Source organism: Triturus cristatus, chromosome 5_2, assembly GCF_964204655.1.
Source record: "Triturus cristatus chromosome 5_2, aTriCri1.1, whole genome shotgun sequence".
Classification (NCBI taxonomy): Eukaryota; Metazoa; Chordata; class Amphibia; order Caudata; family Salamandridae; genus Triturus; species Triturus cristatus.
Genome location: NC_140588.1, coordinates 116,224,815 through 116,241,891, shown reverse-complemented (window position 1 = coordinate 116,241,891; position 17,077 = coordinate 116,224,815). Strand labels below are relative to the sequence as shown.

The 17,077-nt window shown below is 45.9% G+C and overlaps 1 protein-coding gene across 1 annotated transcript in view; it reads left to right on the top strand.

The window, feature by feature from the left end:
- The window catches only part of CDH18 (cadherin 18), a 2,052,455-nt gene that overhangs the window by 1,630,187 nt on the left and 405,191 nt on the right, over positions 1–17,077 (top strand). The window contains exon 11 of the mRNA XM_085606897.1: positions 9,015–9,136. Within this exon, the coding sequence (XP_085463023.1) occupies positions 9,015–9,136 (122 nt within the window). The remainder of the gene's footprint in view (positions 1–9,014; positions 9,137–17,077) is intronic.

Below are 17,077 nucleotides of genomic sequence, written 5' to 3'. Positions count from 1 at the left end.
GCCCTTGGAGATCCTTCACAAGTTGAGCAAAAGTACACACAAAGTTCCTTTCTCCTCTCTTTGGCAGTAAGGCAACCACTGCAGGCCAATCCCCCAGGTTCAGGGATAGTTTGGCATTGTGGAAGGCAAGTACAGCTCTGGAGCACTTTGTTGACAGGATTCCTTCTCTTCATTCACTGTGCAGGGCAGAGACATCAGCCGCTCCCCAGGAGGTGGAGCCAGCATTGTGGAAGGCAGGCACAGCCCTATTCAGGTCCCAGGTGCAACTCCTCCCACCCATCTGGATGCAGATCTCTCTATTCACCACTGGGGCACCTCACCCTGTCTCCTGGAATTCCCCAGCCCTGTCACTCAAACCCCAGACAAAGGAAAACACACAGCCTGGCAGAGGCAGGTTTGAATGGTTAGACAAGAAAATGCCTACTGGCATTTTCAAACACAGAATGTTAAAACCAACTTCACTAAAAGATGTATTTTATCATCCTGAGTTCAGGCATACTAAATTCGAATTTCCACCATGTTCTCTGAGTCAGTTAGGATTATGAGATGTAATAAGCAAACTTCCCATTCTGGCCTATGGAGAACAGGTAGCCTTGCAATAGTGAAAAACGAAAATGGCTGTAATTCACTATTAGAACATGCCACACACACCAGGGCATGTCCTACCTTATCCTTACAATGCACCCTGCCCTTCGGCCTACCATAGAGGTGTCTGATATGAAGAAAAGGGAAGGTTTAGGGACTGGCAAGTGGGTGCACTTGCCCAGTCAGCATGACAGTGCCAGACTGCACACAGGCTCTGCATTGGCAGACCTTAGACACATGTTTACAGGCTGCATCTGTGGGTGGCACAACCAGTGCTGCAAGCCCATCAGCAGTATTTGGATTACAAGCCCTGGGCACACCTGGTGCACTGTACTAGGGTCTGACAAGTAAACTAAACCAACCAATCATGGAATCACAAATCATACTTCAATTTACAATAGGGAGCACTTGCACTGTGGCACTGGACAGCAGTGGCACAGTGCCCTGAGCAACTAACCCCAGCAAAAAATACATGAAGCACAGCAAAAATTGGAAGGGAGACTCACGCCAATGTGCCAGGTCTAACAATTAGCATTTAAAAAACCTTTAAATTTCACTGAAAAATCCATAGGTTTCAGGCACGTTATAATTAGAATTTAGCATTTAAAAAACCTTAGAAAATCACTGAAAAAAACATAGGTTTCAGGGACGTTATAGTTAATTGGACATTTCACTCGTACAAAACCAGAGAAATTCCACCGTTAGAGTTAGTTCAGCTAACTGTAACTGACGCCCCCGCAATGCACTGTTGATGACGTCACATATTACATCATTCATGACATGGTCAGTGACATCACTGATGACATCTCAAATGACATCACTGATGACATCATCCATGTGATAATCTGATACACCGCCTCACACCCTAAAATAACCTTTGATACACCCACTCTAAAATACAGGCTACCATTTTTGAAACCATAGACACACTAATACAAGTTACTATATACCCACTCACTGATTCCTAGGTCTACACACACGTCCACTCATTCATCCATACAGCCACTCATAGATGCAGTCACTCATTAGTACATCACTATCATATGCACTCATACACCTATACAGACACTCACACACCACCACTCATCCAGAGTTACTCACACACCTAGTCAGTCATGCAAAGAACCAATCACACTTCCATTTACTCACCTATACAGTTATATGCACACCACGTCACTTATTCATACAGATACTAACGCATACTTACTCTCTTACTCTATCACTGATACAAGTACACACACATCTATACAGCCACTCTCACAATCCCTGACTCTCACGTATAGTCATTTATATACTCCAACTCTCACATACACTGCCTTTTACATATGTAGTTACTTTGACATGTACCACTGAGACATCCATTCACTCACCAACACACCCATACACATATTCACCCACCCATACAGATGTTTCCACATGCACTCTTGAACCCATACACCAGTGAATCAACCACTCACACATCTATGCACAGATTCACACACCTCCCACCCACCCACACACACACTCAGGCACCCATATAAATACTCAGGCAACCAATCGATAACCCGTATAGACACTCATGTAGCTACTGACCAACCCATGCAGCAGCTTACATAACAACAGACAGACTGATACAGGCATTCACACAGTTTAGTCACTAACCCATTCATTCAGTAAGACACATTTAACCACTCACTTATACCGTCACTCACACACCTACTAAATCCTCCATCCAGACACTTATACACCCACTCATTCTTCAATACACCTTGGCATATATATAAAACATATTTAAAATTTATAGAAACACACATTCACTCGATGATGTCATCAGTGATGTCACTGACCATGTCATGAATGATGTAATATGTGACGTCATCAGCAGTGTATTGCGGGTGTGCGAGTTATAGTTAGCTGGTTTTGTACAAGTGGTGTCCAACTAACTATAATGTCCCTGAAACCTATGGTTTTTTCAGTGAATATATATACAGAGAGAGAGATATGTCAGATAAATTTAACATGATACTTCTTTTTATTGAACTTATTGTCCTCTATTCGGTGACCAAATAATAAATCTCCATGCATTGTCATTTGCTGGGAAAAGGGAGCAAGGGGAGTTATTCAGACAGTAGTTAACTTTTGCAATGTTTTACCAGAAACCTGGGTTCAAATCCAACCTTCCCCACTTCACCACATTGTGTGATCCTAAGCAAATCACTTCACCCACTCTACTAATTTTAATAGAGCGCCAAATCCAAGAGCACCTTGAAGGCAATCATTTTAGGGTGTGTGCTATGAAAACCTTGCAGTTTAATAGGCAATAATGGTACTTCACATACAGTAACAATATTGGACATGTAGTGCACATGACTAACTGACATTCCTTGGTTCACTCATGGAAGTGCTGTAAGGGCTTTGGGAGATGGGAAAAAGATAATGTTTGAAAACTATCACTTTTAACAGATGTCGATGCAGTGATCTAATGTACTATTGTGTAAAACAAGCATTCAACAAATAAACCGTTTTATATTCGAAAGCTAAATATTTTATTGGCTCAGAATGTGCTCTGGCTTTTAGAGACAAACAAGGTTCCTGGCTCGGCTCGGAATCAGCTCTTCCTATGAATTTGCGTGCTTGCTTGCCTTTAACTTACACTAACCCACCTGACTTCTTTCTCTCTATATGTATTCTCACTTTTTCTCTCCATTTACTGCTCCAACCACACATCTCTTTCTCTCTTCCTCTCTATGGTGCAGATTTACAAGCCCCTTGCGCTACCGGTGCCTCATATTTTGTGACATACTGGTGGCACATTTTACTGCTCCATATTTACAAGGAAAGGAAAAGTCACACTGCATGACTTTTCCTGTCCTTTGAAAAATGGCCCCTTTGCAAGCAGCACCTTGCGTGAAAGGGGTGTTCCATGGGTGTTACTGTGGTTGTTCCCGCGCAACACCCATAGAACCGGACACATTTCCAGATTTACGAGGAATCGTAGATCTGGAAATGCGTGTGAATGCTACGCCTCCCCAGGGGAGGCGTAGGGAGGTGCAACGAGGAGAAATGTATTCATTTGTCCTCGTTTTTCCCCTCTTTCAATGCGTGATGCATTCTGCAGCATACATGAAAAGAGGAAATCAGTCTAATGATTGTTTATGTACAGGAAGGTGTCCCTTCCTGCACACAAACAATCATTAAAACAATGATGTTTTTCAACTTCTATGTGTGCAAATTCAGCACACATAGAAGTTGAAAAACGGCATTTCAGATTGTTATTGTGCAGGAAGGAAACCCTTCCTGAACAAAAACAATCTCCCCACGATGCAGGCATCCTTGCATGATGGTGCAAGGGTGCCTGCGCCCGCTCCTGGCGGCAATTTGTGCGCCATTGCAGGGGGAAGCACAGAGATGCGACATATTGTTGTAGATATGTCGCATCCCTGTGCTTTGAAAGTGACTCAGTGCGGTGCAGCCAAATGGCTTGCGTTCTGCAGTCACTTTCTTGTAAATCTGCCCCTATGTCTGTATCTATTCCTCCCTATGTTTCTTCTTCATTTCTCTGATATTTCTCTCTCTCAGGTTCTCACTCTCTTTCTCTCTGTCTCTCTTTCAAGCTAGAAGAGAAATTCCACAATATGTTTTTATAATAGGTGCTTTCGAAAGAGTAAAGAAGATCTGCTTTTTGACCCATCTAAGGAATGACTTATGCCCCCCATCCACAAATTGAATTCACTGCAAAGCGTTGCCAGTGTAGAGAATAGAGATGTGAGTCAGTTTGATGGTATCTGAGCACATTCATGCCTCCTAGTTGTATGAAATATGATTTACCCAGCCTACCTCCCATTCTCAAACCACTGATTGCACTGCTGTCTGACAGATGGTGCTGCTGGTCTTTTCTAAGTCGATTAACTTGCCTGGTTTCTGTATTGAAAATATTTATCAGACTGTTTTTTGAACATCAATCTTACATATTAAACTTCTCTCTTAACATTCTTGCAAGCGTTATAACAGGTAAACACCTGGTGATAATTCAAAATAATGGACATCAGTTAAATGAGCTCCATTAAGAATATGTTTTTGCAATCTAAGGGCTCCATTTATGAGGTTTTGGCATAGGGCAGCCCCATAAGTCTTCTTGATGTGCTGCCCTACGCCAATATGAAAGGGCAGGAATGAACCGTATTTATGAAATCCAGTGCATTCCTGTCCTTTCCCCCTGCGTTGGCGCACACTTTGCTACCTAGCGCCAATGTAGGCACGAGTGCATCATGGTGCAAGGGTGCCTCCATTGCAGGCAGAATTCTTTTTTTGTGGAGGAAGGGTTACCCTCCTGCACAAAAACAATTCAGAAAGGCGTTTTACGCTTTCTATGTGTGTTGTAGAGCAAGTGCAGCACACATGTAAGAGGAAAAAACAAGGGAAATTACAATATTTTGCCTCTTTGTGCCTGCTCTGGTGAGGCATAAGGTTTTGGCGCTGCCCCAGGGTTACATGATTAAGTTACTCTGGGGCAGCAACATAATCCATGGATGCCATGTGGGAAAATCCACCACAACGTCCCCCTGCACCGGAGTAAGGCAAGGCAGCGACTTGTGATGCTTTGTCTTACTCTATATCTATGAGGCTGTGCAAACCGAACCAGAGAGGCTTTTGCTGCGCCTCAAAAAAAGTGATGCTCCGATGGCTCAAGCCTCTCATAAATAAGCCCCTTAGTGTCTCAATTATGGCATTTGGCATAGGGCAGCACAGCAAGGCACCTTGCTGGGGTGCCCTACACCAAAGTGAAAGGGCAGTAATGCACTGTATTTAAGCAATACGGTGCAATCCTGTCCTTTCTGCATGGAAAAAACAGGACAAACTGATTTGCACCATGTTTGCTGCTTGTGCAATGAAAGCAGCAAACTGATTCTGCTCGATTCCACACGCACCAGCAAGATATTTTCCTCTAGGCAATAATAGTGGTGTTGGATTTCAAACTCAGGTATTTCTCATAAATAGTTTTCTATGAGTTTAATATTTTAACAAAGAAATAGGGAAACCTGATTCACCACTGTTTACTTTTCGTGATAAAAAAGTAACAGAGGGGTTTTGCCGCTAACCTTGTTCCATTTTTTCAAATTTGGAAAGTGTAGGACATGCATTGTCCCACTTGTTGGTGTACTTGATGTATTTTTTTTCTGCAGCAGAGCAACATTTATTAAATGTTGGCTATTTAAAGTAAAAGATTCTCATTCTTTTGAACACACGTGTATACATATCTCTCAAAGCCTCCCCAGCGGGAAAGAATCTGCTATTAAACTTAATTGCATCTTATAATAACTAATTATCATACAATCTAACGTCAAACACATCTAGCACCCTTCTCAGAGGCTCCTTCACAGAAGCTTAACTGTGTCGTTTTCCCCAGCCATTAGATAACACCTGTTTTATATGCTAGAATATTGGAGGTAAATCAAAAGAAATGTCTCTATAAAGTTTATTAATTGATAGCCATATATTCAGATCACCTTTCTCACGAAATCTATGGGTATTTATTAGAGAAGGCACTTGGCCAAGAATTCGGTTTATTAAACAGCTTGGTAAATGTATGTAAGAGGCTAGTGATTTTGATGTCTATTCACAAAAGTAGTTTTGGTCGTAAATGTAGGAAGAAGCCGGAAAATACCTCTTATATTTCTGCAAGGAACTCACATAGGGATTCCTGTTGAACCTAAATGCATTACTGCAGATTTTCTGCCAGTATTGCAAAGACATCTGCAGTAGTAAACCCCACTCAAGGGTGGGAATTGGGAGTTCCAGTGTGTGGTTTGCCTTAGAAATTTGGAAACGCCCAAAGACATTTAGATCTGTGGGTATTCCTAAACTACCCTCTGAATACTTTCCAACTTAGAAATGGTCTGAGTTTTACTCCAGCCAAAGTTTGGAGGACCTCCCCTCCTGGAAAGAGTAGGGGAATGGATCACCCCCTAAGTTGCAACTTCCCTTCCAGCAAGGGTAGGGGTATGGCTCATCCCCAGATGTGCCAGGGGTACAGCAAAACTTAATCCACAGTAAAAATGTTTCCATGTGGAACATACAAGGAGAAACCATATATTTGAAAAGGATGCTCCCCTTCCTCTGTGTGGATTTCTATTCTATGTAGAATTCAGCACAGCAGAAATAGGTACCCTCATACATTTTGACATGTCATTGCCAGTAACACACCTAGAAACCTGTGCCTAGTGTATACCAAAAAAACAGAAAGGTACATTCTGGTAGAGATCGACATCTATGCCCATACTTTGTTATCAGTGAATAAGGCCCATTTGAACTGAAACTTTCAAAGTGACCGCTACACTGAATAATCTGCTGTAGTGGGTGAATTACTGCTACACTGTCATACACATTGCATTTTAATGAATGTTTAAAACATCCAGAAAGTCACATAAAGAAATCTATAACAGTCTGATACATATATTGTACAAATCCTTAATTTATTACTATTCTTATTTTACAGAATTCATTGGATAATATCAATACTCTCCATTAGTAGTTTTGATGCAGATTGCATTGGAGTACTTCAAAATACTCCATCAATCTACTATTAATCAATAGACACCAACTCATCTGAAAAAAAGATTATTCATTGACATATTTAAACCATCTTTCATCAGAACATGTGACAATCCATAAAAAATATTGAAAAAAATAACTACATCAAATCAATCACATCAATCCAACTTCAGTTGTGTTTGTATACTATGCCAACATTGATGCTTTCATAAAGATGAAGTAACCTGCCAAGTTAAGTAATTACACATCATAGTCCCAACATATTTCCTATGCTATAGAATAAGGTGACTAAGTCCAGTTGTTGTATTGGGGGAGTGTCTTTTATCAATTATTGGATATTTCACTAAATACAAAACTTAGCCATGTAGAAGCTGCTGATGATGAAGCCGCGAAAACACATGTTGGCTAAGTTGTGTAACTACATGATGATCACTGTCATAGCTTCAAATGTCGGATCGCCGGTCAGTCCCAGTTTGCTGGTTTGCCCCACTGAAGGAGATCTGACTTCCAGGGAGCCAGCCGACTGACCCTTAAATTTCAAATTCCGAATGTAAACTTTCCACCGGGATGAACCTTGTTCCTGCATTCAACTGGCAATCCATCGTGGTCAACTTTAACGTTTGTCTTTGACCTCGTCTAGCGCAACCAGGTGACATCAGTTGGTGCTTTGTGCTTTTAGCTCTATTTTTAATAAAACATTTACATTCATGTCTCCATTTTTTTTATTGGGATATTTTTTATTTTGATGCCATTTTATTTGTTAAAACATTCTCTATTTTTCTAAAGTGGTTTGGGATTTTTCTTGTTTTGTGTTTTCATTTTTATTAATGTTTGAGTGCTGTATAAATACTTAATACATTGCCTGTATATTAATCCTGGCTGCTTTATACCAAGCTTGTAGACATTTAGCACAGGTTTATCTAGTGGCTAAAGTGATACACCCTCACAAGGATTAATATTAATATCTGAGATCTGTTTTCACCCCCTCAACTAATATTTCAAATTCCTACACAGTATATCAGCAGCATATCAGTAACCTTAGTGAGCCAGCTTTCCATAAGCAGAAATTGTGACCAGTTAACATTAGGCCTAATCACCCCTGTTCACTCTATTGTAGAATTAAGCGTGTCTGATTTGAGATTTTATTAATCATTTAAAATCAGTATATGTACTTTAATTGTCAGATGGAAAATTTGAGGGGTAGTTGTTTTCTTTAAAAAATCTGTTTGTCAATCTAGTCATTTGCTTGAGTGAGAGATAGTGTAAAAAGCTGCGGCGATCGGCACAGGTAAGCCTGGTTAGGCAGGGCATGGCAGGGGGGAAGCCGAAAGACGACGGAATAGATATTATTCATTTATTTCATTATACTTATTCCATCAACTATCAACTTCCCCCCTCTCCCACCTCGCAACTGTGCCGGCCGCCACTGGTAAAAAGACACTCCTACAAATGTGCATGAATAACACCGGAAGGCAAACAAGTAACAGAGCACTGAGTAGTCCCTAAATCTCATTAGTAGGATCTTGAATTTTAAATCCAAGAGTTGTCAAACTAGACGCGGCTTCTGCAGGTAAGAGTGGTGGGCCGGGTGGGGGAAGATTTCAACAGACGATTCCCAACAATTTCCCCTTGTTGTCATCTGTCAAAATCACCCCCTGCGGGCCCCACCCGGCCCCACTGCCCTACCGCTCTTACCTGCACCACAAGCTGCGGCTGGGCCAAACCGTGTCTTAAAACACCTTTCATTGATTGCAACATTTCAGTGTCCATGCATGAGGAAAATGCCTGATACTTCGTTATTTCAGAACGTAACAGTCACAATGATCATGATGCATTTTCGCATTTTAAACAGGTAACTACTATGTAAATAACTTACAAAATGATTTTGTTCCTTATAGAAAATCCGAGCCTGGTCACCCATGTGCCGGTTGGTGTCAGAGTTCTTGATGTCAACGATAACGCCCCGGAATTGGCCCATGAATATGATGTGGTTGCCTGTGAAAATGCTAAGCAAGGCCAAGTAAGTGGCCACTTTGAAACATCCATTCGCTGTATTGTATTGTAATGGTATACTTGTCTTTCTTTACAATGCTGTCAGTATAATCGTAAATATCAAATGAATCTCACATACATAATTACTTTGTACTTCAATGTTGTTCTCCAATTTTACCAAATAATTTATGTGCCTACCATGACTCCAGTTATGTATTATTTTAAGGACATGTTTTAAAATACGAAAAACAAGCAACGAATAACTAAAACAAGCCTGTGTGGAAATCTGTATTAAGCTTTTGCATATAAGAGAAAAAAATGTCTCTCTTAAACAGGGAAATTTTTTTCAGATCTATAAAAGATATCAATTCTTTCCTTCTTATTTGTTCAGCTTTTTAAATCATTTAATGACTGCTAGTGCAACATAAAAATGGCCTGAGTTTTTTATTAGGTTAGAAATCCGTTTTACAGAGTACCACACTCACTGTTATTGATATTGTTAACGCTAAGCGTGATGAAGACTGCAGCTCATTTCAGGCACTGCCCCCCACAAATCATCTTGCCTCCTGCCTCACTCCCCCCTGGCAGATATTCTGAGATTGCTTTCACTAACTCCACATATGCTGTTTCATCTAGATTGACTGAAAGGTCATACACAGAAGAAATTATTGCCACACGATTTTAAGGCTGAGATATTTTGCGGTAACTTCCAGCTAACCATTAATTACAGTGAACTCTTGTAGTCTTATTTGTGGCAGTGGTTGCAGGTGAGGCTCACCAGTACTCATTTCAGGTGGGCCCATTTATTTTTCCTCATTAGACTGTTACAGAGAGCAAGAGAGGAAAACACAAAAGGAAGAAAGAATTAGGAAGAGAAAGATGCAAAAACAGTGACAGAGGGAGAAGACAGGATTGAAAGGGACCCTAAAAAATGAGATGAAGGGACCAGTGTCTCTAGAGGTTACTCAAAGATGCTTGAGGTGAAATCAAGACTGTGCAGCCTTGGTATGCGGCACCTCTGGAATTTGTAGTACTGGCCATGGGATTCTGAGCAAAACTTTGGGCAGTGGCACTTATTGCTTTGCAAATTAAGCACCGCCTGTGCGTGTGGTCGCAGTAAATGTTTCTTCTAGTTGACCGAGGATGATGGCTGGCATTACTGATGTGCTCATTCTTTGCAATTATAAACAGTCTGCTAGCAGCAACAACAATAAAAACAGTCAAGTATCAATGTCAGTATGTAAGAGTGCTTTTGACTGAAAATTTCAAACACAAACACTAAAAGGTGGTCACAGTCATATGAAGGTACTTTTGTAAAAATATGATGTGCATGACGTAGAGAGCCACCCGGGCTCTCAGCTACAATGAATCCCGCATGCACTCATCAGGGCGGGCTCGGCCCGAGGAGATAAATAAACGGTGCGGGACTGCTCGGGGTCTTCCCGCCAGACTATAACTCACTTGTGTGGTGTGTCATTAACGAGCGCTGTTTGGACCCTGTTACCCCAGCCCCCGCCACGCTACATTGGCGACGAGGTCGGTCGAACCCCGGTGCACCAGCTCTACTCGCTACGGAGCATGCGGAGCCCACCCGTGACAATCCATCACCCCAGAGGCAGCTTATCACCCTCTCCATCATGTGCTCTGCTATCGGCGGCCTGGGGGGTGATTCCTGTGCCCTGCGCTGCCGCCCCGCTGTGCCTCTCACCTTGCCTTCAGCACATCTGGTGCTGCCCGCCACGGCCATGCTGTACACTGGCCACGCAGCACCGTGTCTCCAGCCACGACTTCTCGTCCTGCCCGGAACGGCGCTTCTGGTGCTTCCGGCACATCCAGCACTCGCCGGCATGCTTCCCTGAGACGACGGGAGCATGCTCAAGTCGGCAGTGCGCGCTGGGGACTGACGTGTCACGCAAGAGTCCCAAAGCCCCATGGGAGCTGCCGTAGTGGCACGCAGCAGTACAACAGGCCTTAAGTGGCAGACAAGAAAAGGGGGAGTGTCCTAGGTGGCCCATGCCTCCCTATGCAGCGCAGGGAGCCAGTCACGCCCAGCAGGCCTCAAGTAGTCTCAGGTGCTCATCGTACCATCAACCCATAACAAAGGGAGCCCTGCAGGCCCTACAAGTCTCACAAGGGCTGAGCACCACCATGACCCGGGAGCAAGACCACACGAGGAGCATCTCATTGGCCACACAGCTTCCAGTAGTACAAAGCCACCTCACCCAGGGAAGAAGGCCCAGTGTATCGCGCCTCCTCAGGCCAGCCAGACACTTGGCTGCATGCAAACTCACACAAGGTGTTCAGGACCCCTAGCGGAGACACTGCGCCGCCAACACTGCGCCCCAGTGTGCCAACGGCATGAGCATGCCGTCCACTGCGGGTGCAGATGGCCAGCAAGCTGAAGCAGGCAGACCACACAGGGGTGAGAATGCCCCGCCCCCAGGTCACAGCCACGCCATTGTCTCCCCACTACCGCCTTTTCGGCGAGACCGCTGACCCTGCAAAGCCGGCCCCACATTGGAAAGCGTGGATCGGACGCTTGAACCATTACTTTAGGGGTACCAGGGAAATGGACGGTGCTGTGAAAAGGTTGCTGCTAATATGCTACAGCGGCGCTGAGATCTATGACCTTTTTGAGACATTGACCAACACAGGGAATGATGACGACTATGAAGCTGCGGTCCCCATGCTCAACAGGCACTTTGACCCCAAGCTGAACCCTGATTTCAAGCGTTTCAAGTTCAGACAGGCGTCACAGTTGGACACAGTGCCCGTGGATATGATTTTGCGCAGCTGCGCAGGCTAGCAGGCACGTGCACCATCACGGACCAGAGGAAAGAAATACGCAGCCAAGTCATCCAAAGTTGCCTCTCAGCGCTGCTACGGAAACTGATCCTTCGGCAACCAGGGATCTCTCTTGACAAGATCCTCATCCTGGCCAGGTCCTATGAACTCTTAGATGCACGGGCAGGCAAAATGGAAGCTGCTTTGCACAGGACCTCTGCGGTGCCACAGGCACTGAAGTACGCACCCATTAAGGAAGAGAGAGTCAAGGCCATACAACGGTGCACAAGTACAGCTCGCCCAGCACCGCGACCGTCTACGAGTGGGGTGTGTGGCAAATGTGGCGTGGAACACCCGCCAACGGCAGTGTGCGGAGCAAAAGGGAAGACGTGCTCCCGCTGTGGGAAGGTGAATCATTTCACCAAAGTGTTTAGAAACAGCGGTCTCAACAGACCTACACCAGGCCTCGGGGAATGACGCAACATCTACGCCAGGTTTCACTCAACAACGCACAATCACAGGATGACGATGCGATGTGTGGGCACTGCCTCACGCTCGAAGAAGATGATGACAAAGTGTTTGTCATATCCTTCATCAGCAGCATCAGCAGGTCGGACAAACACCGAAGACCGCCGCTGATGTGCTCTGTCCTGGTAGGAGGGTCTGCTGTCCAGGCGCTCATCGACACGGGCGCATAGGTCAATGTCATGGACTTAGAGCAGTATGAGCGGCTGTCACCACGACCCCCTCTCACACCCACCAAGGCCCAGATCTCCACGTATAGAGGTACGCACCCTCGGCCCCTCAGGAGGGTCATGGAGGCTGACGTCACCCATGATAAACATGTCACGAGTGTCCGATTCCACATCACGGAGGGTGGAAAAAGCACCCTTCTCAGTTGCCACACTGCAGAAGACCTCGGGTTGGTCTTTTTCACTCATCATATCCACGACTCCCATGCTGAAGCCATTTTGCACGGATTCCCTGCACTGTTTACAGGGCTTGGCAAGCTGAAAGGGAAGCAGTGCAAGCTCCACATTGACCCCACCGTGAGGCCTACTGCCCTGAGACACCGGAGGGTGCCGTTCAACCTCTGCCCGCTAGTGGAGGCGGAATTGAAGAAACTCGAAGACCTCGACATCATCGAATAGGTGTCAGGCCCCACCCAGTGGGTGTCCTCGTTGGTCGTGGCCCCCAAGCCAAAACAGCCGGGTGTCATACGGCTTCCTGTGGACATGAGACTCCCAAATCTAGCAGTCAAAAGGGAATGTCATCTTCCCCCACCATGAATGACATAGTGGCGGACAGGAATGGAGACAAATGGTTCTCCAAGTTGGCCCTGAACGCTCGGTACCACCAACTAGAACTTGAGCCTGAGAGCAGGTACATGACCACATTCTCTACCCACATCGGCATAAGGAGGTACAAGAGACTGAGTTTCAGGGTGTCGTCTGCAGCCGAGGTTTTTCAGAATGCCATCCAGAAAGCACTGTCCGGCCTGCAGGGCATCATCAATCTGAGCGACGACATCCTGGTGTTCTCGAACACCTTGGAAGAGCACCACACCCACCTCCAGGCCACCCTCCAGCGGCTGGAAGACTGTGGACTGACTCTCCAAGTGTTCCTTTTACCAGGAATCGGTCGACTTCTTCGGGTACATCTTTACCAGAGACAGATTAAATGTGGATCCCAAGAAAGCAATGGCCATCCGGACGGCGAGCACCCAGAAGACTCCCACCGAAGTCTGCAGTTTCCTAGGCATGGCCACTTACTGTGGCAGGTTCATTCCGAACCTGGCCTCTCTGTCAGAGCCACTCAGCGCCCTTACCCATAGTGACCGTCAGTGGGAATGGACCATGGCCACCAACACAGCATTCAGTACCATCAAAACAGCCCTCATGGACAAGACGGTGAAGGCCTACTTTCACCCAGGGCGACACACATAGTTGGTTGTAGATGCCAGCCCAGTAGGCCTAGGAGCGGTTCTCCTCCAGGAACATGACCGGGAAACAAGGTAACCAGTCGCCTACGCCAGCCGGGCGCTATCAGACACCGAGACCAGATACGCCCAAATCGAGACGGAAGCCCTGGTGATAAAATGGGCTTGTTAACACTTTCATCTCCATCTGTATGGGTAGAAAATCCAGTTAGTGAAAGATCACAAGCCGCTGCTCCCACTCTTTGCCGGGTCATCAAGACTAGCACCTCCCAAAATCGAAAGGTGGGCCATTCAGTTGCAGGCGTACAACTTTAAGGTTGTGTTTTGTCCAGCAGCACATAACCCAGCGGACTGCCTCTCACGGCACCCTGAGCCTTCGGTTGCTCGAGCTCCACATCCGGATGTAGCATACTCGGAGGCATTCGTGAAGATGGTCTTGTACGAGGCATGCCCTAAAGCCATGACGTTGGAGGAGATTTGCCAAGCAACAGCCGAGGACGAGACCCTAGCCAGGGTGAAAGGTGCCCTACTGAACAATGGGTGGACCCACTTCCTGGATGGGGTCCAGTCGCTCCGGGCGGGAGACAACCATGCTCGGCAACAGCTCTGGCAGATACACCACAAGCTGAGCGAAGGAGAGCAAAGGAGAGCAAGGAGTAGTCCTGAGAGGGGATGTTATTGTGATTCCAAAGGCGATGCAAGACCGTATCATCCAGCTGGCACACATGGGGCATCAAGGGATGATGAAAACCAAAGCTCGGCTGCGAAACAAGGTCTGGTTCCCGGCGATGAATACCAGAGTAGAAGACATGGTGCGGCAATGTCACTTGTGCACCATCATGGGCGGCGACCCGGCACTAGCGCCAGTCATCACAGAAGAGCTAAGCTAGGTCCCATGCTCCAAGGTCAGCATTGACTTCGGGAATTTCCTCGATGGCCGCCACAAGCTGGTGCTTGTTTACCGGTTCTCAAAGTTCCCAGCAGTAGAAGTGATAGCGTCAACGGTGTTCACACATGTCAAGAAAATCCTGGACAAGACCTTCGCCCTCCTAGGCCTGCCGGATGAAATCCGCTCAGACAACGGACCTCCGTTCCAAGGCCACGAGTTACAAGGTTATCTGGAGAGCAAAGAGATTCGCCACAGCAAGATCACCCCTCTGTGGCCTCAAGCTAACGGGGAGGTGGATCGCTTCATGCAAACCCTCAACCGGGTTCTGCGCATCGTGGCGGATCGGGGGAAGATGTCCACACTCAACCAATTTCTAAACGCATACCGGCAAATTCCCCACAGCACCACCCGGTGTGCCCCGTCCCATCTGCTTTTCAAAAGGACCCCGCGGGACAGCATCCCAACTGATTCAGCATGGAAACTTCCGGAGAGGGACAACGTAGCCACACAAGCTAGGAGGACTGTGACCAACCAGAAGGCCAGCACCACAAAAGGAGTAAAAGAACCACAGCTGAAAGTGGGAGACCACATCGTGGTTAAAGCCAGACACCCCGGCTGGAAATTCAGAACGGCGTACGAACCGCATGAGTGGACCGTTGTCAAGGTGCAAGGGACCATGGTCACAGTGCAGAGAGGACAACAAGTGGTCACCCGGAATGTATCGTGTTTAGAGAGGGCCCATGGGACGAACACGGACTCGGAGGAGACAGAGGATCTGGGAAAGACTCTGTGTCACACTCCCATCAGCTCGCCGGGGCCTGTGACCTCCCCACCAGGGCACTCACAGGCAGGAAGCGGACAAGGTGCGACTGACAATCGAAGGCCGAGCTGAGACATTGTGACTGAAACCCCCCCAAACACCCAGGCAGATGCAGTGGCCAGCTCCAACATCCATTGTTCTGATACCAGCTCCCTGAAGGGGATGTTACCTCATTCACAAAGTGGAGATTGTTACTATGGGACAAGTTCCACCCTGTGACCATGAGCATTTGCCATCAGGGGACCACAGAACCATTTCTCCACGTTATTCAATGAATGGCAAATTTTATTTTTGAAAGCAGCACTTGTCCTGTATTTTTTGCTTTTTATTTTAAATGTGAGGGTTCACGGAATATAAGTGCAGTGTTGAAAGTGTGCTTTTCATCACAGGCCTCCATCCCTGCATTCACAACATTTCACATAGAGTCACAAAAGGTCTTTCTGCCTCATAAATACTAATGAGAAGACAGAGCTAAATGTGAACCAGTGGTTTCCTGTGCTCAGCACCGGCACTTAATTGTCAACACCGGCACTCATAGCAATCGTGGCGCTGTTTATCTAATTTAGAGACAAGCACAGTTGTTTATTAATTCAACATACATTCATAATGACTAATACCTGCCATCAAAGCCATTATAATAGCTTTGGAGGCCTGGAATAGTCAGAATTGTCACACTTGTAGGAGTATGATGGATTGCAAACCCTTCGGTGTACAAAAAACACATGCTGGTTTGCAAGCCAGCCTTCGTACATAAGACACAGAGGGCCTCATTTATGAAAAGTGACGCATCACTGCATGAAAACAGTGATGCGTCACTTTTCACTGCGCCCTCCCTGCGACTCCAATGATGCGTCATATTTACAGTATGACGCATCATGTCGCAAGGAGTCACAGATACGTCAGTATTTCTGACATATCTGTAGGCGCAAAAGTGACGCATTGCTGGAGTGTGTCACAAAAGTGACGCAACTCCAGCAATGTGTCCTTTCACATGGGGCAAGCCCCATGTGAAAGGGCCTGCGTCAGTCTTACGCCTGCTGTGAGGCAGGCGCAAGATATTGACGCATTTGCACCCTAGAAGTGGCGCAGTGAAATCTTGTAGATTTCACTGTGTCACTTCTACGATGCTTACGTACGTGGGAACGCCCACCCTGCATACATTATACCTGACGCAGGTATAATGTAGCGCAGGGGTTTACAAAGTGACGCATCTAGGTAGATGCGTCACTTTGTAAATATGGCGCATCATGGCGCATGTTTTACGCCACTGGTGCGTCACAAAAAGTGACGCACTGGTGGTGCAAAAGTGACGCAGGGGCTCATAAATGAGCCCCAGAATCTATTGAATCACAATCTTTACCTTTTTCTGCTCCAGGCAAAAGTAACGTTTTTGGGGTTAACTGTGAGACATTGGTTCTAGAAAATAATGCATCTTTATCTGACTAGACATTTAAAAGTAGACTCCAAAAAAGAAGCTTGCTGTTGCATAAAAAGATCCCCCAGGAGTCTTAAAGATGCAGCATATACACAAACAGGA